General features: G+C 40.0%; 1 protein-coding gene across 2 annotated transcripts; it reads left to right on the plus strand.

Moving 5' to 3' along the window:
* The first annotated feature begins 5,748 nt into the window (after positions 1–5,748).
* Positions 5,749–21,077, plus strand: yif1a (Yip1 interacting factor homolog A (S. cerevisiae)). 2 transcript variants are annotated; one of them, XM_015948561.3, is made up of 9 exons: positions 5,749–5,839; positions 6,198–6,233; positions 11,516–11,760; positions 13,437–13,541; positions 14,190–14,268; positions 14,385–14,442; positions 14,525–14,680; positions 17,720–17,813; positions 20,527–21,077. In XM_015948561.3, exons 2-9 carry the CDS (start codon positions 6,203–6,205, stop codon positions 20,683–20,685), a joined length of 927 nt encoding a protein of 308 aa, XP_015804047.1. In that variant the 5' UTR covers positions 5,749–5,839; positions 6,198–6,202; the 3' UTR covers positions 20,686–21,077. The 2 variants fall into 2 exon arrangements, with proteins under 2 accessions (XP_015804047.1, XP_015804057.1); XM_015948571.3 differs by having other exon boundaries at positions 17,759–17,813.
* The last annotated feature ends 696 nt before the right edge of the window (positions 21,078–21,773 follow it).

The raw sequence follows: 21,773 nt of genomic DNA on the forward strand, positions 1-21,773 counted from the left end.
CCCCTCCGTAGTTACGGGAAATAGTGTTGTCTGGAATCTCTCACGAAATTTACCACGTGAGTTGACGTCATTATCCATATTTGGTGAGTTTCCTCCACAGTCACACCCGGGATTCCTCATTCAGATTCACCTCATGGTCAAAAACTAGTAGGTTTTTTTTTCCTTCCTGCTGTTATCTTACTCAGTAAAGGAAACAATATTTTATTTTCCAAGCTCAAACAAAAAAGTTACCGGCTAGAACCAGTGAAAACAAAACAAACGTCTGAAATTGAAATAAATTGCATCACAAATAAAATATTTGTTAATAATAAAAAGTGTTTAACTTAGTATCTTCAACTACTCAATTAAACCATGAGTCAAACTGAACACTTGCTGCTCAGGACTTTCCTATCACTCTGAGCCATCATAAAACATTGAAGAATTTTAGCATACCAAATTAAAAGACAATATCTTAATGTTGGTTTAATTTTCAATCGCCTTAAATTACATAGTTTTACATTCTGACAAATCCAGAAAATCCAAATATCAAAAATTATGTCATAATATGTAATTAGTAATCTTTTTATATTTAGATAGGCTTAATTGGCTTAATATCACAATACAAAAATCACAATAACAAGATTTAGAGCCCTGATTAAACCTATTTCAATATTTTTCAAAGTTTATTTTCCTGTAAAAATTATATATTGCTTTTGTATGTATCTGTGGGACAAATATTTTTCATTTATTTATTCAAATTTAGAGTGGGGGTCACAATAAATATTTTCTTTTTAGATTAGAAAAATATAAAATTCTGAAGGAACAAAGCAAATATTTTGAACTAAGAGTAAAAAAAATAAACAGAAAAAGTTAATTCTGAATTATGTGATTAGTTTATTCTTTTAATGATCAATATGCCCTTACTACATCCACATGTGTAGTATGAATGTATCTGACAAGTCTGGCAAAGATGGGAGCACGTGCCTGCTAAAGCAGAAGTTTCTTTTCTGTTTTCCTTTGGCAGCGACTCTCACTAACCACTTCAATGAGCACACATGCTTGTGGCAGTGAGTCACACGAGTGGCACCAAGTAGCTTGGTTGCTTCACCAACAATTTTAATGCCTGATTTTTGGTTTGCAAACACAATTTTGTGTTTGGTAAAGATATTTTTTATGCATACTGCAGATTTGGTAAGCTTAGTATGTCTCAACAGCTGCTGACCTTGACATCCACCCCCCTGAGGACCCAGTTCCCGGCACTGGTTGATTTCTCCTGTTGCTGACCGTTGCACCCACGTATCATATTCCTACCAATTCATTCTTTAGCAAATACAGTTGTCAATATGTTCTAGAAAGTTAAATAAAGCGTGTACACACCAGGACTCTGGGTTTTTTAAAAAAAAGTCTCAGCTTTAAACCTTATTACACCCTCTAATAACGATGACACATACCATATTTATATTGTTTTGTTTTCATTGTGTTTCATTTGAATTAAATGTGGGGTAAAGGTGAGCAGAAGGTGACTATACCTTCAAGAATTCAGAAATGAGGTGACATGCCGTGACTTGTCAGGCTCCATTCTTCCTCTGATCACATTCTCCCTCTGGTTATAACTATTTACTTTAACTATAATTTGATACTGAAAACTGATATTTTGAAAAAATAAGTGCTTTTTGTTTTTCCACCTGTTTATTCACAAAGCCCTATCATTCAGTGTGAAGGAAGTTTGGATTCCAGAATAGTTTACTCATCCTGAGGATCTCAGCGTGTCATCACCCACATCCACCCACACGCACACCCACACATTCTCCCACTCCCTTCACACACACACACACACACACACACACACACACACACACACACACACACACACATTCTTGTCATACGGACAAACTGTACACACATGAACCTATTCGTACTTGTCTAAAGTTACACCTTGTTAGTTTCTGAGCATGTACACTGCGCAGAGATTATCTGTGATGGTACAGTGAAGGTCTGAATGTTATCGTGCTGATTGTTTATCAAACCCGATGAACCTTATGTTTACAATGCCGTTATCAAACCGTGTCTGAAATAGACTACATTGAAAACATGTTAAATATCATGTAGATACATTTTCTTATTCTTTCCCCTTTTTTGTAAACAAGATTTGTTTAATATTTTAGTTAAAATGTAAATAAAGAAAATAGCAGCAAAAACACAAAATTATAGCATTATGAGTCCTTAACCTCCTGAGACCCATAATTGTATTTGGTGGGATGTAAAATAAAATAAAATAAAATAAAAGTATCCAATCCAATCCAATCCAGTTTATTTCTAAAGCACTTTAAAAGACCCAGCACAGGAACAAAGTGCTGTACAGAAAGTACATTAAAACAATTGACTAGACAGAAAACAGCAAAGATAAATAAAACACATGATACATAAAATAAAACTAGCCCTATATTGAAAAATTAAAACTTGATAAAACTTGATAAAACCGCATTTGAATCACCTAAAACAGCTAAAATAAAAATAAAAAATAGAAACCAACTTCTCACAAGGTATTAAAAGCCAGGGTAAAGAGGTGTGTTTTCAGGAGTGCCTTAAAAACAGATGAGGAGTATTGACAAATTTCTTCGTCTTCGTCTTCGTCTTCCTCCGCTTATCCGGGTCCGGGTCGCGGGGGCAGCATACCAATTAGGGAGCTCCAGGCCGTCCCCTCCCCGGCCTTGTCCACCAGCTCCTCCGGCAGGACCCCAAGGCGTTCCCGGACCAGATTGGAGATGTAACCTCTCCAACGTGTCCTGGGTGGACCCGGGGGCCTCCTGCTGGCAGGACATGCCCGAAACACCTCCCCGGGGAGGCGTCCAGGAGGCATCCTGACCAGATGCCCAAACCACCTCAACTGGCTCCTTTCGATCCGGAGGAGCAGCGGTTCTACTCCGAGTCCCTCCCGAATGTCCGAGCTCCTCACCCTATCTCTAAGGCTGAGCCCGGTCACCCTACGGAGGAAACTCATTTCGGCCGCTTGTATCCGCGATCTCGTTCTTTCGGTCATTACCCAAAGCTCATGACCATAGGTGAGGATTGGGACGTAGATCGACCGGTAAATCGAGAGCCTGGCTTTCTGGCTCAGCTCCCTCTTCCCCACGACAGATCGGCTCAGCGTCCGCATCACTGCAGACGCCGAACCAATCCGCCTGTCGATCTCCCGATCCCTCCTACCCTCACTCGTGAACAAGACCCCGAGATACTTAAACTCCTCCACTTGAGGTAGGACCTCTCCCCCGACCCGGAGGTGGCAAGCCACCCTTTTCCGGTCGAGAACCATGGTCTCAGATTTGGAGGTGCTGATCCTCATCCCAGCCGCTTCACACTCGGCCGCGAACCTACCCAGCAAGAGCTGAAGGTCAGAGCTGGATGAAGCTAGGAGGACCACATCATCCGCAAAAAGCAGAGACGAGATTCTCCTGCCACCAAACTCGACACACTCCACACCACGGCTGCGTCTAGAAATTCTGTCCATAAAAGTGATGAACAGAACCGGTGACAAAGGGCAGCCCTGGCGGAGTCCAACCCTCACTGGGAACAGGTCCGACTTACTACCGTCTATGCGGACCAAACTCACGCTCCTCTGGTAAAGGGACTGAATGGCCCTTAACAGAAAGCCACCCACCCCATACTCCTGGAGCGTCCCCCACAGGGTGCCCCTGGGGACACGGTCATAAGCCTTCTCCAAATCTACAAAGCACATGTGGATTGGTTGGGCAAACTCCCATGCCCCCTCCATCACCCTTGCAAGGGTATAGAGCTGGTCCACAGTTCCACGGCCAGGACGAAAACCACATTGCTCCTCCTCTATCTGAGATTCAATTGACAAATTTCCTAAAAATAAATAAATAAGAAGAGATTTTTTTTATTTGAAGTCAATATAAAGTGTCTCTAAATAAGAAAAAAGGTCTAAGTTGAAGAGAATAAAATATTAGTCCTCATATGTGGCCACAGGGTCTCAGGGGTTTGTATGAAATTGTTATTTTAAATTGAATGCTTATATTGAGCTAAACCTCAATATGTTTTATTGACTTATTGTAAAACGTTTATTTGTGTTATGTCTTCATTCTTAAATTTTCAGTCATATTAGTCAGAGAAAACCAGTTTTACCCTAGAAATTGCTGGATTTGAACAAAATGATCTTAGTTCATAAAAGATGTAAATAATTAATTCTTAAAATTACAGCTGTTAAAACGTGGTTTGTAACAGCTTATGTAAACAGGTGTATTTCTAATACATTTTTATAGTGTCTTTTCATATGAAACTTCATCTGATGTCAATGTAAAATGACTAAAATAGTTATCATGATTGTTCCCTCCACACAGAACCAGGTTTTTTTTAACTGTGCGCTTTTAGCTATGCTGCAAACAGATGGCATTAGCTTCCTTATGACCCTAAAATGTGTACCAACTAACATTTAAATCAAAACTGAAAACTTTTGTGTATTAATCAGCTTTTGAATGATTTTCAATCATTTAGAAATATGAGAGAAATGGGCATTGCTCCAATAATATCTACGATAGAGACACAAGTCTGACACAAATTATTCATAATTTGAGGACAAGCAGTGTATCACAATCTATTAAACAGTGGCACTTTGGACTTTATATTTATATACCTGTGTGTGCTTTCTATGCTAGTTGAAGATTTTTTCACAATAGTAGCACAGTTTGGTGCTCTAGTCAAAACAAACTCTTACTTTTAACACTTATGGTAAATGGCCTGTATTTGATATAGCGCCTTCTAGAGTAGAGACCCCCAAGGAGCTTTACAACACAACCAGTCATTCACACATACATACACACATTCACACACTGATAGTGATGAGCTACAATGTAGGAACAGCTGCCCTGGGGCGCACTGACGGAGGCGAGGCTGCCAAGCACAGGGCCACTGGTCCCTCTGACCAGCAGGCAACGTGGGTTAAGTGTCTTGCCCAAGGACACAACGACAGTGACAGACTGAGCGGGGCTCGAGCCTGCAACCTTCCGATTACGGGGCGAGCACTTAACTCCTGTGCCACCGTCGCCCACACTTATGACCCAGCAATGCACTAGATAACTAGTGAAGTCAAAAGCCAAACATATTGGACCATACCACTTCAACTGTAATGTTAGTGTAACTGGCAAATATTTTAGACTTTAATGATGAATATGCCAGTGTTGTGACTCAAACAGTAAATGTTTTTTATTGTACTGATATTTATATGGTCCAGCTAGAGATGTTTGAGGCAGCAGTCCTTTTCATTAATATTTGGTGGTTTGAAAACTCATCTGTTCAGATTAGCTTGTGTGTGTGTCCCTCATCACCACCCTCTACTTTCTCTGTTCTTTCTACCAATTCCACCTTTCAGGGGATCCACTGATTTCCCTCTTTTTTTATTCGTTTTCTCTTTCTGTTTCCTCACATTTTTTACACAATTTTTAAAATGTTCTTATTTTTATGATATTTTTAAATCTTTTTCTAACCTTTGTTCTTGTGAAGGACTTTCTGATTTTTATCTTGAGAGGCGATATCTAAAAGACAATTTTCTGTCTTTTAGAAACTAAAATGCTTGGGAATGACTGAAATGATGCACCAAACTGTTGAACAAGAACAAGCAAATCTCTAAATAGTAAAAGGAAATGGCCTTCAGTTGCCTGGTGACCGTAAACTAAAGCCTGACGGCGGAAGGTGTGTGTATTTTGCATAGACTGTACATACGTATTTTGTGCTGGCATGTTGTGTGCCACGCAGGCAGGCTGACGTCAACCAATCACAGTGAGGAGGGGGTGGGATCAACCCGAGCAGTTAGCCACGTAGCTAGCCTCTAACGTTAGCTCTGCAGGTAAGTGCTCGTAGCTTTTGACATTTTCTCATAAAACTCTTTTATTACTTAAATCTATAATGCAGTTATAAGAAATGCTGTTGAAAAGGTTTTCTCTGTCTCTTGTTATCTTCTGCCGGCAAAAAACTTAACAAAATAATTATTAACTTAGCTTTTTGTGCTTGTTAGCATTAACTGGCAGGGACGCTTTAACACGTTTGTACCTTCATACTAGACAGAGGCTTATAAATGTACATCTGATTGCACTGGTTTTCGAGTTTACATAAAACCCCTGCTAAAAACCAGCTGACATAAACTAACAGAGAGCTGACACCAAGTTAGCGGAAATTGAGCTAACCTGTTATTATTTTATTTCTAGCTACAATGGACTTGCCACATCAGGGGTACCGAGCAAGTAAGTGGAAAAATTAATCATCACTATTTTTTCTTTGGGGGGGGGGGGGGGGGGGTGTTGAACACAAACGCATAGTTTCTACTTCCGATTTTAATGTGCTGTCGTCTCAGTAATAAATGACAGAGTAGGCCACTTCCTTAGTACATTTACTGGTGTGTGTGTGTGTGTGTGTGTGTGTGTGTGTGTGTGTGTGTGTGTGTGTTTAGACATTTCAGGACATAAATCATCACTTACAAAACTGTTTTCAGTAGGGCTGCACAATATTAGGAAAACCTGCGATATTCGATAACAGTGCTTAATATTGCGATATCGATATTACTCATGATAAATGAACAAATACTAGGGATGAGTACCGAATTCGGTACTTTTTAAGGTACCGACCGAATTCCATAGTACCGACCGAACACCGATTCACGTCATTTCAAACGGTGCCTCGTTTCGGTACTGCCAAGACAGTTGCGTATGCGCAAGAGCGTTATGTCGCCGGTCCCTGCGAGTCCGTTGTAAACAGAGCAAGCATGATAGAAAGAACGCACGCTAAAGCTTGGGTCCACTTCACTAAATGTGATGGGTAAATGGGTGATGAAACTAGCGACAGACAACGATCTAAGTGAGACATCCTCATCTTAATCTGCTCCAGTAGGTAAATAAAATGTTTAAGATAACGTTACCTTGATTTGTTAGCTTCCGTTTCGCTAATGGTGCGTTCGCTTTCTCCTCGGAACTCCGAATTTCCGACTAGAAGAACATGAACGCGCTCTAAAGTTTGGCTTTACTTTACTAAATGCGACGGGTGATTGGGTGAAGGTAAAACCAGTGACAACGATCTAAGTTTGAGGCATCATCGTTTTAATCTGCTCCAGCAGCTAAATAAACTAAGATAACGTTAGCTTGATATGTTAGCTTCCATTGCCACCGTTGTTATCAGCTAATGGTGCGTTCGCTTTCTCCTCGGAAATTCTATCTTCCCAGTAGGAAAAATCAAATGAAAAAGGACGGCAAAAGGAATGAAGATGCACAGTAAATTTAGTTCACAGTAAAGATGTTTGCTTCAGTTTAATTATCAGCTTATAAAACTACAAGGACGATGTTAATACAAACAGTTGTATGTTATTTATCGTGATATTTATCAAATATGGTTATATGTTGAGAAAAATATATATTTAATTATAAAAGATAATTAAAATAATAAACACTCAAAAGTATCGAAAATTGGTACCGTTAAGTACCGGTATCGACTCGTAGGTACCGGGAATTAGTACCGGATCGATTCAAATGTCAAAGGTACCCATCCCTAACAAATACTAAAGTATGCAGTGTTGATGTCATCTGGCGTGTGACGTCTGCTCTGGGTTTAAAGCAAACAAAAACTAATGCATGAATTCCATTACAACATAACATTTTTATTGCAAAAATATGCAGCTGCACCTGCTACTGTATTAGCAGCAAAACAACAAACTGCATGCATGCAGTTTCTCAGTGACTTTAAAACATCACCTCCACCATAAAACTTTTTCTGATGCTCCAAATACAGAAAAACATCCCTTACCAGGGTTTTTTGAATAAAAAAATAAAAAAATCAGAAAATAAGTTTAAATGTTAAATAATAGTTAACATCACTTAAATGCAACAGCAAATTCTCTCATTGCTACTGAACGTTTTCTCCACTTATGTGGTTATGATATATGGCTGTTGCTGTAACTGGGAAGTGAACTGTGCCGAGCCAAACTAGGAGAATATTAAGATTTTCTGAGGGAAAGAGAAAAACAATTGTCTACCTTTCAGAAGAGGAACTGGCAAAAAACTACATGGAAAATATGTGAAAACGTTTGTTTTTAACCCCAAATTGAACAAGTTTACCTAGAGCTTAAAAAGCAGCTCAGATGATGAAACTGCAACTATGATTCTGATAACAAGCTAACAAACTGAACTAGCTCCTCTTAAGATAACCGGCTAGCAGAGCTTCTGACTGACAGTTTATGTGCAGCAGCAAATCAACTATCCTGATTAACAAGGTTATAAAAGCTCATAAAGAAAAAATCACTTTGATGTGTGGGGGAACTTTTCCAGGCCCTCTTTAGCAGGGTGGGACTGGGAGGAGAGTGCTGTAGCCTTTTAGCTGGAAGCTAACCGGAGCCTGGGGCTAACACTAGCGACATGAAGGTGGGTTGGTTCACTGGCACATGTCGGAGTCAGCCCGGTAAAAATGATTAACGACACCGAACGGACTCACGTTCATGTTTGAAAGCAGCGCTGAATCCAGAAACATCAGCACAAAGTGTGTTCGTTGCTCTGAGCCAGCATGACGAACATGGGAACAGCGCCGCAAACTCTGTTCGGGTGTTGCTTTCCAAAAGGGTCTATGTAGGGGGCGGGCGTATTACGTGAACGGAACCATCTGATTGGCCGCATATCAGAAGGACTACATTTGATTGGTCAAATAATACTTCCGCGTAAAAAACAGCTGGTTTACAAAAAGCTGATGTATGACACGGATGGAAATGTTTGAACCAAACATTTATCGCTGTTTTTGCCGTGTTTTGCGATGGGCCTATCGCACGTCCTGTTATCGCTATGACGATAATTTTTCGATATATTGTGCAGCCCTAGTTTTCAGGAAATTTTGGGTGATGTGATTTGTTTAAAAACATAAACCACAAAGTATGTTTCAGAGTTAATGATTAGGGTTATTATTTATCCCGAAGCACTGCAGAAACAATATATTTGTGACAATTACAATTAGGGCTGCAACAAACGATTATTTGGATAATCGATTAATCGGATGGGGTCTCGACACGATTAATCGGATTACATGGGGAAATTTTTAAAAACTGCTAGGGAAACGTTATTTCTCTCCTTCCTTCACTTTATTTAACACAACATTATTAGAAAACAGTTCAATAGCAGAAAAACAACATGCCATCACCTAAACTGTCTTATAAGGTGTGTAGACAGAGACCCTAAGCTACATCTATCTGTGACCTAAAATGCTTGGTCCAAGTTAAACAGCTTAAGGGCAATTCTCATCTGTTTTGTTTGATCTCATCTGTTGACATTTATTTTAAATGTAATTAAACATAGGCTGTGAATTAATCAAAATTGATCACTATTTCCAAAAATGACTGAAAAAATACCAAATAAAACAAAAGTAAATGAATGCCATTCTCCTTGCGATGATGCCCTGGGCAACTGCCATAAAGTCACATCAAGAAATGCTGCTGATCATTCCAATGATCCCAAATAGACTCACATTAGGCCACATGAAAGCAACTGAACCCAAAAATATATTAACCAGTATATAACTGCACTCTCACACAACACGCCTGCAGCAACAGTTAGGACTCCTCCCTCCCTTTTAAAAGCGTTTTTGCTTCTGAGGACATTGTGGTTGTAAAACCACATGCTAGTAGTCTGGCCCCGGTGTGATCAACCAGTTTCTGCGGGAATGTGACGGCGGAACCAGGGCCAGATTAACACTTTGTTGTACCCTGGGCAACAATATTCAAGGGCTCCATCATCACGACCCGAGGATCACCATAATGTGGTCACATACAGAATATTTTACTGTAATATGCAGTAAATATACTCAATACTTGAATGCCTGACAACACGTAACCCGCCCAGAGTAACCTTTGACCCACCTCGTGTGGACTGACCAATGAGGAGAGGGTCTTAACTTGAGGCCCTCTCTTCATTGGTTAGTCTGCATGAGACTGACTCTCAACTGACGTTCAGTCGTAGGCAGCGAAGCGTCTCTGTGCAGCGCAAAAGCCCGGGTGGACAGTTTGTTTAATGTAGGGTGACCATATTTCCATTTCCAAACAAGAGGACAGGGGATCTGTGCCTATGACGTCACACTATGGCAACGCCACACAAACCATGTTGGGACCCATTTTTTGTAAGAACTAAATTAATATCAGATTCTGCCAATTAAAGGGCTCTAAAACAATTCATATGTAAATATTTTGCATATTTAATGCAAAATCTAATTTTTCTGCTTTAGTGCTGCAACAAGGTTTTATTAATAATAAATTATTATACCTTTTGTTTTACTACAGCATCGGTAAGCTTCCTGTGCACAGATTATTAAGGATGCTTGTTTCAGCTGTGAGATTAGACGATAGGATCAATGAAAAAATAAGTTGTCACACACTCCATGGAAACTTTCAGAGAATCCACAAATAGTGGCTTTCAAATGGTTTTGTTACTTTTTGCAAGTTTATAAAAGAAGCAGATGAGACAGCATGTCTGATAATTTAGTTTTTCATCTGATAATATTAGAACATGTCAGTAATGTCTGAGGGGCTTTTATAAACACCATATAACTAACACTACTGGAGAGGGCATGAATTACACAGAGGCTTCTGGGGAGCCCAGTTATTGGGGGGGGGGGGGGGGGGGGCATTTTGCCTTGGCCCCCAAAATGTCTTGAAACGGCCCTGGGTGTGTGACTGAGTTTTGAAGGTGATCTGATTTGTTTCAGATGTATAAATATGACATGTGTATAACTTATTGTTTTTTATAGGTAAAAACGTGTAGTGGTGATAAATCTACCTACATTTTACTTTTCAACACTTTGTTTTGTTTTCTTGTTTTTATTGAACTATTTTCCTGTCCTGTCTGTCTCTCATCTTCCTGCATCTCCTCTAAACTCTCCAGAAAATCTGTTGCCTGGATTCTTACCTTTTCACCTCATCAGTTACTTTTGAGCAGATCAAAGGGATCTCCTGACCGAAAAGCGCAGAGCGCGTTTTCGATGCTGCGTGAGGTGACATCACCACAGCACAGGTGATGAGCTCCGCAGTAGCGAGCTTCAGGCACAAATAAGACAGAAAATAGAGAACATGTGCGGACATGAACGATCGTGTGCTAATTATAGTTTTTTGGTTGCGCCACTTTGAGAATGGACCGTGCGCTGGAAGCAGCTGCCTGGATCGCTGTGCAACAATGCGGAACCGGTTCGCAGCAGCGCAAGTCTGCCGGCTCTCCCTCGCGCTGATCTGCGGCTCTCCCTCGCGCTGATCTGCGGCTCTCCCTCGCGCTGATCTGACTTGCTCTGGTCTGCGCGCAACGGCGGGGGGGGGGCGCTTTTGGAAGAGTTGTGCAACACAACGAATCGATGACGCAATTCGTTGCCAACGCTTTTAGTAATCGATTTTCATCGAATTTATCGATTCGTTGTTGCAGCCCTAATTACAATTGTAATAATAAACATGATGTAAAAGACATTAATGTAGAAATGAAATTGCCTTTATTAACAGTGCTGTTTTTTATGTTCACAGCTAAGCCAAGAGCTCGAGCTGCTCCGCCCACTGGGGACTCTGTCCTGTTTGACGACACCAGCTCGGCAGCACCTGGGATGAACAGCCAGGGCTTTTACGCACCTGGTTATAACATAGGAGGACCCTCAAATGACATGCAGGGAGGTGTGGCGGTTAACAACCTGTTCACCGACCCAATGGCCAACGCTGCCATGATGTACGGCTCATCTTTAGCCAACCAAGGAAAAGATATGGTAAACAAAGAGGTGAGGACTAGCGTCACACATATCCTCAATAATAAGATACAACACTGTGTGTAACTGCAAACCAAACAGCTTAAAAAATTCCAATCTGAGGCAAACAATGGGTCAATTAAATAAAAGTGTAGCTGTAAACACTCGTAAACATCTGATTCTGTGTGTAAAAATGACCGATTGGGTTCAAGCATTATGGTAGGGTCACTTAATTTTCAGCTAAACAGGAGCTTTTTCTATGTTGAACTTTGTGTTCCTCATAGAGTTATGGTAAAAAGTACACCCTCTCATGGGATTTTAGAGAAAAAGGACACTTGATTAGCTGATCATCAGGGGGAATTGCCAGTTCAGCATGTCCTCAACTTCTGCAGGAGTGTTTTGAATCACCCATATAGTTGAATTGGGTTTGTTGCAGCAGAGAAACATTTAAAAATTTCATTATATTGGCCCTTGAGATGCAGGATGGGACATCACAGCCCCGGGGCTATGTCTTAGACTTCTAAAGGAGAAAACATCTGCTGTCTAAATATAACATGACAGCATGACATAGTCCACTTGCACCAGCCAAAAGACATCTGAAACAATCTTCTGTGGACTGGTGAGATGTTTTGGAAAAATGCACAACTCTGTTGTGGGTAAAAATGGAATCCAGCACCAACAGCTCAAAATAGCTGTCAGCATGTTGGTGGAGGTATGATGATTTGGATACTTTGTCATTGTTTTGATTCCAGAATACTCTGTATAGTCTGTCCCAGTAGGTAAAGCTTGGCCAAATATGGTTGATGAGCTCAAACACATCCAAAAAGTCTTCAAAGGTATATCAAGATGTTCTAAAGGCCCAATCAGTGTCAGGACCAGACACGTGATTGAAATCCTGTGGTGGAGACCTTTGAAGAGGGATGTACAGTAATGAATGTCTGCAAACTCAAGTCGACTGAAGCAAAGATGAGTTTTCTGTAATTCCTCCTCACCAAAGTGTTCATCATTTATACAAACAATTAGAACTAAGATGGCTGTTTACTCAGGACATAGCCTTGGTTTCTCCACACAGCTTTCTGTTTTGTCTTTTCAGTTTTTATTATATAACATGGTAGAATCTTTTGGATTTTTTAAAACTTGTGGGAATATTTTATTTCTTGTCAGAAACTGCCGAGCACCTGGTTCATCTTTATTTTTACATCCTGCTTAAAATTTAAAGAGGTTGCACTTTGTTTTTACCTTAAGAGACATCTGCTGTGTTAGTGTTATCCTATTTGTGTTTCCAATATATACTTGGTTAGTTACACTCTGGAACAGGCATGTCTGGCTCTTGGAATAAGTTAGTTTGTCTCCTATTGTATTTCTAGAATGTGGAAATTTTTATGTTAATACTTTTACAAATGTGTCTGTTTTAGACCTTTTGTGAACTGTACAAGTAAAAAATCACCATAAATAATAATTTTAGCATTTATAAATTGTAATGCTTGTGAAAACTTTAAACTTGATGATTTTTACCCTCGTCATGAAAAGTTTGGATCCCCTTCTCTAGAAGCTGTTTTTTCCAAGATTTGATTGTTGTTTTTAGAAAACTCTAGAGTAATCATCTTCTTCATGTTAGTAATGGCTGTATTTATATCAGCTGTATTCATTAACTGTGATGAACTTTGAGTTCTCATCTGATAAATAATTGTTTACACGTTGCATTTCAGATTAGCAGATTCATGTCTGTGAACAAGCTGAAGTACTTCTTTGCAGTGGATACCAAATATGTGTTGAAGAAACTGATGATCCTCATGTTCCCGTACACACATCAGGTAATCCGATTCCAGCAGACTTTGTTCCCCGTCAGTGTTTGTGGCGACATAAAAAATGTACCTAATTGCTGCCTGATTCTCTCTGGTATCATTTATGTAATTAAACAGTTATTACATTGAAACTGTGCACAAGATAAACTTGTTCCTTATCAGTCGTCTGGTTTTTGTTTTTAAACAGACTTGTGCTGTGTTTGCTGGTGTGTGCTGTATTTAAAAGAACTCTGAGCTCAGTTATGTCCTCTTTCTGATTATAAAATAACACACAGATACAGTTTGTGCTCCACTAATGTGTAAATTACAGTCAGTACAAGCTCCTATATTAAAGCCAGCCACACGCTGTGTGTAATGTATTTATGGCAACCAGCCTGGCCTCGTCAGGTGCATTACAAACATTTGGTTTGGACTCAATTTTTTATAATTACCTGCTAAACTCCAAATCAGCTGTGTATTGATCTCACCAGTAATGTTGATTAGTTAATCAAAATAAAATGCTGTATTTATTTAACGGATAAATGGAGATATATAATAAGCCCCCGCCTGTTTGTGTTTATCCTACAACTTGTTTTTGTTTAGTATCTGGCATCATTTGCATATGACCCTGATGGGTTATTTATTGTTATTCATTATATGTTTGTGTGTTCTTTGTAGGATTGGGAGGTCCGTTACCATAGAGACACTCCACTGACTCCAAGACAGGATGTAAATGCACCTGATCTTTACATACCAAGTAAGTTTCATCCCATATTCTTTCGTGTGTCACCAAGTTTTCTACTATCTTAATTTAATCATTGACAGAATCATTTGTAGTTTCTGCTTAATAAATATTTGTTGTTTCTGATGTAGCCATGGCTTTCATCACCTACATTTTACTTGCTGGGATGGCCCTTGGTATTCAAAAAAGGTGAGTCATTATTTTTTATCTCATGCAGCTCACTTGTGTGTCAGAGAAGCTTAATAAGGAGTGTGTGTTGACTTGTGTGAAGGTTCAGTCCCGAGGTCCTTGGACTTTGTGCAAGCACTGCCCTCGTGTGGATCATCATCGAGGTTCTGGTCCTGTTGCTCAGCTTGTATCTGCTGACAGTACACAGTGACCTATCAACGTTTGATCTCATTGCCTACAGTGGATACAAATATGTCGGGTAAACAGATGTCATAGTTCATAACTTGGTCATCTCTCAAAACACTAATGAATGTGATCTACCAGTTAATAATATGGCTCTCAGTGGTATATTTCCATGGCCTGGAAAGCCATCCTATAAATGTGAATATATAATCTAGCCACGACCCGTAGTCGGCTCAGTCGTAGGGCAGGGTCTACATTTGTCTTTCAAACAGTTTCAGTATGCTTTTGGACAATAAACAACGTGACATACTGTACTTGTGACTACAGATGTCAGTCAATGGGGCGGTCCACCATACACCGTTGAAGAAGACGCAAATACATCCTTTTTCAAAATAGTAATAATAATAATAATGAATGTTTAATAATGGATTAGATTTATGTAGTGCTTTTCTAGGCACTAAAAGGGATATTCATTATTAACACACAAATTCACACACTGCTGGTGATGGTAAGCTACTATGTAGCCACAGCCACTCGGGGGGAGTCTGACAGAGACGAGGCTGCTATTTGCGCTATCGGCCTCCGACCATCACCAACATAGCCAAGTTGGGTGAAGTGTTTTGCTCTAGGACACAATGGCAGAATGCCCTGGCGGGAGTTTGGGATTTAACTTGCAATTCTCCCATCATTTGGTAACCCGCTCTATCTACCTCCTGAGCTACTGCTGCCCCCAATTTTAGGACTTAAGTACCTCTATCTGTTTATGTTTATGTATTTAGCAGACGCTTTTGTCCAAAACGACTTACAAGTGATAATAGGCATATTGTGCTTGAGGCTAACAACAACAACTTGACATCAGTCATGGAGAGGAGGGAACAAGGAGTGGACGGTAGAGAGGGGGGACTGGTGCAGGCAGGGTGCTAGTTAAGAAGATGCTCTCTGAAGAGCAGGGTCTTCGGGAGTTTCTTGAAAATTGAAAAGGAAGCCCCTGTTCTGGTAGTGCTTGGAAGGTCATTCCACATTTGTGGAACGATGCATGAGAAGAGTCTGGATTGTCCTGAGCGTGGTGTACGCACTGCTAGCTGACAATCCTGTGATGACCGGAGCGGCCGGGCCAAGACGTAAGCCTTTACAAGAGGGCTCAGGTAGATGGGAGCCGTACCATCACGGGCTTTGTATGCTAGTGTTAGGCAATTAGAATTTGTTGCGTGCTGCTAGCGGTAGCCAGTGGAGCTCAATGAACAGAGGGGTGACGTGTGCTCTTTTTGGCTGATTGAAGACCAGACGCGCCGCTGGGTTCTGGACCATTTGAAGAGGTCTCACAGTACAGCCTGGAAGACCAGTTAGAAGGGCATTGCAGTAATCGAGGCGGGAGATGACAGTAGATTGCACCAGGAGCTGGGTGGCATGTTGTGTTAGGTATGGTCTGATCTTTTGTATGTTATACAGCGTAAAGCGGCATGAACGAGCAACAGAGGCAACATGATCTTTAAAGGTCAGGTGTTCATCAATCACAACACCCAGATTTCGAACTGCCTTTGAAGGAGCCAGAGACAGGAAGTCATTTTGGATTGAGATATTGTGCTGTATGGATGGTTTTGCTGGGATGACAAGTAGTTCAGTTTTAGAGAGGTTGAGTTGGAGATGGTGGGATTTCATCCATTTTGATATGTCAGAGAGACGGTTTGATATTCATGCAGAGACAGTTTGGTCGTCCGGTGGAAATGACAGATAGAGCTGGGTGTCGTCTGCATAGCAGTGGTAGGAGAAGCCATGTGATTGAATGATCTCACCCAGTGAGATGGTGTATATGGCAAAGAGAAGAGGTCTTAGTACAGAGCCCTGGGGGACTCCTGTGGCAAAATGGTGCGCGGTAGAGGATTGTCCAAGCCAAGATACACTGAATGATCGTCCTGTGAGGTACGATTCAACCCAGGCGTGTGCTTTCTCTGTGATGACCATGCTAGAGAGTGTGGACAAAAGGAAGCCATGGTTGACAGTGTCAAATGCAGCCGATAAGTCGAGGAGGATAAGCACTGAGGATTTGCCTGTTGCTCTAGTAAAATACAAAACAAGTCTGGTAATGCAACCAACTTGCTTTTTCATAAAGTAATGGCCTAAGATGAGCAGGACTGTCCTTAAAATATATTTTCAACATTTTTCATATAGTTTAATAATTATTAATATCAATCAGTATGATTTTTTTTTTATCGTTGAGACCCAGGACACGTTGGGGGGACTATGTCTCTCGGCTGGCCGGGGAATGCCTTGGGATTCCCCTGGAAGAGCTGGCCCAAGTAGCTGGGGAGAGGGAAGTCTGGGCGTCTCGGCTTAGGCTGCTGCCCTCGCAACCCGACTCCGGTTGAGCAACTGAAAATGGATGTATGGATGGTCCACGAGCTTCTCTCCGTTAGAGCTGGAGATCAGATTACCAGAGACTGCACAGAGGCTGTGGAGGACCTTTAGCAGTGGCTTGTTAAAAAAAAAAACACAAATATTGCGCCTTCAATTTCAATAAAAAGCAAGTAATGTCCAAGATAAACAAAAGTCTGCAGCAGCAACCCCTTTTATACCGCCATTGCCTAATCTTTTGTAAAAAAGAAACAATTGTGACTCATTACTGCCAAGGTCTGACCACTTATAAACGACCTAAGGCTCCCTGATACCACCATGACGTTGTGGCAAATTGACGGCATTGTTTGGTTAAAACGGCTAAAGAACAGCCCGTCTCAATAGTCCAACTTTGATGCCAAAGCCATTTCAAACGAGCCACTGCCACCTTAGTTTTTCCACTCTGTCAAATCATTCCACCCACCAAACTGATAGTGCTGTAACTGGCAAGACACAAGACTGTTTGGGCCAATAGTAGACCTGCTGAGGGACTGGGACCAAGCGCCTCGTGATTTTTATCTTCAGAGGTGCTATAGAAATGATATTTTCTTCTTCTTCTTCTTCAATGGAGTGTGGCTAGACCGACATGCAGAGCAAGTGATTTAGCTTCGGCTACTGTCTCTAGATTTCTAGGCTAAAATTTCTAAATAAGTTATCAAAGCTCTTCTTTGTACCAACTTAGTTTTTGCTTATGTTTACTTATTGGGTGTTTTCTTTCATCTAGAATGATCTTCACAGTGTTGTGTGGCTTACTTTTTGGCAGTGATGGTTATTATGTGGCCCTTGCCTGGTCCTCCTGTGCCCTTATGTTCTTCATTGTAAGTATCTACAACTCACATTTAAAAATCTAAAATAGATTTAGGGTTGCTTTTGTTATTGATGACAGCTGTTATTAGTATTATCTTACTCAGATTTGGGTTTACTCTGTTTTTGTATTGTCATTATGGAAGTTGTTATAAAATTCATTTCACCCACTAAGTAAGAATTTTTATTTGTCATCAAAGCTGTTTTTTGTTCCTTCATTGTATGAATGGCCATTATCTCTATGATCAACTAGACCACACAAGTAGGTCACATGTTTATTTTTAGATGCCCCCCCCCCCCCCTATTTAAAACTAGAAATTATAGATTAAAAACACAGTACACAAAGAAAAAAAGTATTGTTTTTGGATTAGCACAGGTGAAACTCAAAAAATTAGAATATGGTGCAAATGTTTGTGCATTTCAATAATTCAACTTTAAAAGTAACACTAATATATCAGATAGACTCATTAGAATCAGAAGAGTTTTATTGCCTTGTGTGCAGGAAATCACAACATTAGGAAATTGCTGCAGTACTTGGTGCAAAAAAGAAAAATGAAAATAAGGTATGAGCAAGTATAGGAAGTAAGAAAATGTTCATGATGAAATAATATAAAATGGCAACAATTAGAGAAACGGCTACTATATACAAGACAGTGTAGGTATTGATGAGAGCGGATCATTTCAGGTACAAACACAACACAGGGTCATGTAACTGAAACCAAGCGACTGGAGCGGGCAGTCCTAGGATTGTCATTCATGAGTCTAACTGGTGAGGGGAAAACATTACATGCAAATCCAGATATTACAAGCCTATATTTGTTATAATTGTGATGATTATGGCTTACAGCTTTTGAAAACCCCACATTCAAAATCTCAGACAAGTAGAAAATTGTGAAAAGGTTCAATATTCTAGACTCAAAGTGTCACACTCTAATCAGATAATGAATTCAAAACACCTGCAAAGGGTTCCTGTGCGTTTAGATCAGGGGTGTCAAATATGCTGCCCGCGGGCCGGATCCGGCCCGCAAGTGGGTTAAATCCAGCCCGCGAGATGGTTGTATAAACTTTATTTTCATACTTTACAATGTAGAGTGAAAATAAACTTATTTGTGAGCAAGTTTTCTCTGTAATGAGTATAAATAAAACAAAGCTGCGCTCAAGGCTCACACAAGAACTTGAATCCCATCCTGAAGTTGGCTGCCACTCAGGATGTGACTTCTGATATTGATGTTCTGGTGAAAGCTAAAAGATGTAAAGTAAAATGAGTCAAATATACTTTAAGTGCTGCATGAAACTGATCTAGCCATGTGATCTGTAAGCTCTTTGAATCACTGAGGAATGTTTTTTTTCCTCTTTTATTGATTTTTAATTTTTTTTTAAATTTCAAGTACACTTCAGGTGTTGTACTATTTTGGATACACTGTCCTCAGGCTCCAGCCTTGTTTTATATTGATTGTATTAAAACAAAGAAAACAATCTGAAGTTGTTTTTAATTTACCGGTCCGGCCCACTTGGGACTAGATTTCCCTCAATGTGGCCCTGAGCTAAAATGAGTTTGACACCCCTGGTTTAGATGGTCTCTCAGTCTAAGTTGAATTACTGACATAAATGGACTTTTGCATCAGTTTCTAATTTTTCGAGGGTGGATGGATGAATAGATAAATGGATAGATGTTCTGAGGGGCTGAAAAAGAGGAAATTGTAACCTCAGAAGAACAGCTGGAAGCTATGCTTATTTACCCATGCACAGCAGACTAACGCCATGTACACATGTAGCCGGGTTTTTGTAAAACCAAATATCATCTCCCGCCCATCTAAGAAACACCACCTCATTTTCAGCAAAAAATCCTGTGCATTGTTAAGCACATTCATAGGCATGCCAAGCATGTAGCAGTTGTTCCATAAATCTGTGCAGTGTTTCCTGAAAAACACTCCTAGGAATAACTAGGTAGCGGGCAATAGCTGTCCTTACGGTTGTCCTTTGCCTGTGGTCCTCTACAGCAGTTCTTGAGCTTATTAAAACAAGTAAGGCAGCGTAAACACAAGCTGCATATGTAACGTCAGAACAGAAGAGCTGCTCTGTGTTTGCAGTACTTGTTGCGGGCAACAATGTTTTGGAACCTAAAACTACAGTTATTTATGTCCACAAGCAAATGCTGATGATGAAGAATTAGCCAATTTCCACCTTTGTTGGAGGTTTCGAAAAATGTTTTTCTTTTGATGCTGTGTATCTTCACTTTCGGGTGGATGACAGGCCAAATCACCAGGTGACTCTAGTTACAGAAAAATGTTAGATTAATATTTGAACATGCAGTAGCAAGGTAAGAACTAAGTGAACCACCTGAAATCCACACTTAGAAAAAAGTTCTTAGGTGTATTTTTATGTTTCAGTTGTTAAAAAGTCATGTACACTAACTCCCTGTCTCAATTCTGCAATTATTTGCACACTTTTGTTCTATGCACTCGAACCCTACTGCACACTTTCTCCAAGTGCACTTTGCTGAAGACCGCAGGGCGCAGTGTGAGTATTGAGATTGGGCCTATGAGAGCAGGAATTGAAACGGATACGTGTAGCACGTGTATGGTCATTTTCTTCTTTTAGATGCTATATAAAAGTCATGACACATGCTGATGATTGTCTAACTTAACCACTCCTTGTAGTTTCATGTTTTTAGTCTTTTTAACTTATTTTTGAACAGTTGTGGTAAAGTCTTTGCTTCCTTCACAGGTTCGATCTCTGAAGATGAAGATTCTTCCATCTCTTTCCTCAGACTCAATGGGAATGGGATCAAGTGCCAGGCCTCAGTTTCGACTTTATATCACCGTGGCAACCGCCGTCTTTCAGCCAATCATTATTTACTGGTTAACTTCTCACTTGGTTAGGTGACTGTGAGGCATTTAAGACCTCAAGAACTGGACACATGTCCTCCATTATGAGTGTTTGAGTCCTTGTGCTAATACTCTTCGTCAGTGAACTGAAGACATTTGAAATAAGTGTTGAGCTTTTCAGTTTAAAATGTTTGCAATGAAGAACATGTGAAACAAAGTGTTCCTCTGTCTGCTGTGACTAACATAATAATGGCAGATGTTTTATTTTTGTCCACATAACTTTAAATACTTTATAAGGGCTTTCCTTGCCGGATTTGTTTGCTTAAAACTTGTTCTGTGCAAATGTTTTTTAAAGACTCTGAACCTGCTTTGCTTTCAAGTATTTAAACCATGTGTTACTGCATGGATGAAAAACACACATTAAACTCCTAATTTACCATTTTTCCAGTATTTCTACTCCATTATCTCCCTGTTTGTTTTTAATTCAGAATTTTATTTATCTACAGTTAAAGCAAAGGTGGTGACGTTTGGACTTGTAGGAAAAGAATAAACCTTTAGCTTTGTGTATATATTTGTGCAAAATTGTTGAGTGTATTTGTCACATTTATTTTTGTTTAAATGTGTGGAACACTGAAAACCCATTTTTTTATTATTATTTCAGATTATTATCAGTCACTGGGATTTTCATGCAGGCTGAACATAAAAATAGTCTCCTACACCTATCTCCTGCAGTCTCCTACACCTATATCCTGCATTAGCTTCTGGTAGAAAATAGATGGTGAAACTCTAGGATTTGAAAAGCCTGACAGATCTATGTCATGCTGTCACTAAACATTTATGGACTCACTTTCTCACACTTTCAATTTTAAACTGAAAATAATCTTATACCTGGCCTGGAGAGATACCAGTGGCATTTATGTAAATATGCCGCAGTTACAAGTCAAAAACACGAATAAAACAATAAAACCATGGCTAAAGCTGCATTTTACATATCAAAATCTGTAAATCTTTTAGGTTAAATTGTCTAAAATGGGTCTCAAATGTTAAAATGTTCGTGTTTTGTAGTATTCTGTTCAGCTTCGTTTGTTTTGCTCTCAGTAAAACAGTTTTACTCGCATTATTTTTTTCGTTATATGGAAACGTTCA

This window comes from Nothobranchius furzeri, chromosome 1 (assembly GCF_043380555.1).
Source record: "Nothobranchius furzeri strain GRZ-AD chromosome 1, NfurGRZ-RIMD1, whole genome shotgun sequence".
Taxonomy (NCBI): Eukaryota; Metazoa; Chordata; class Actinopteri; order Cyprinodontiformes; family Nothobranchiidae; genus Nothobranchius; species Nothobranchius furzeri.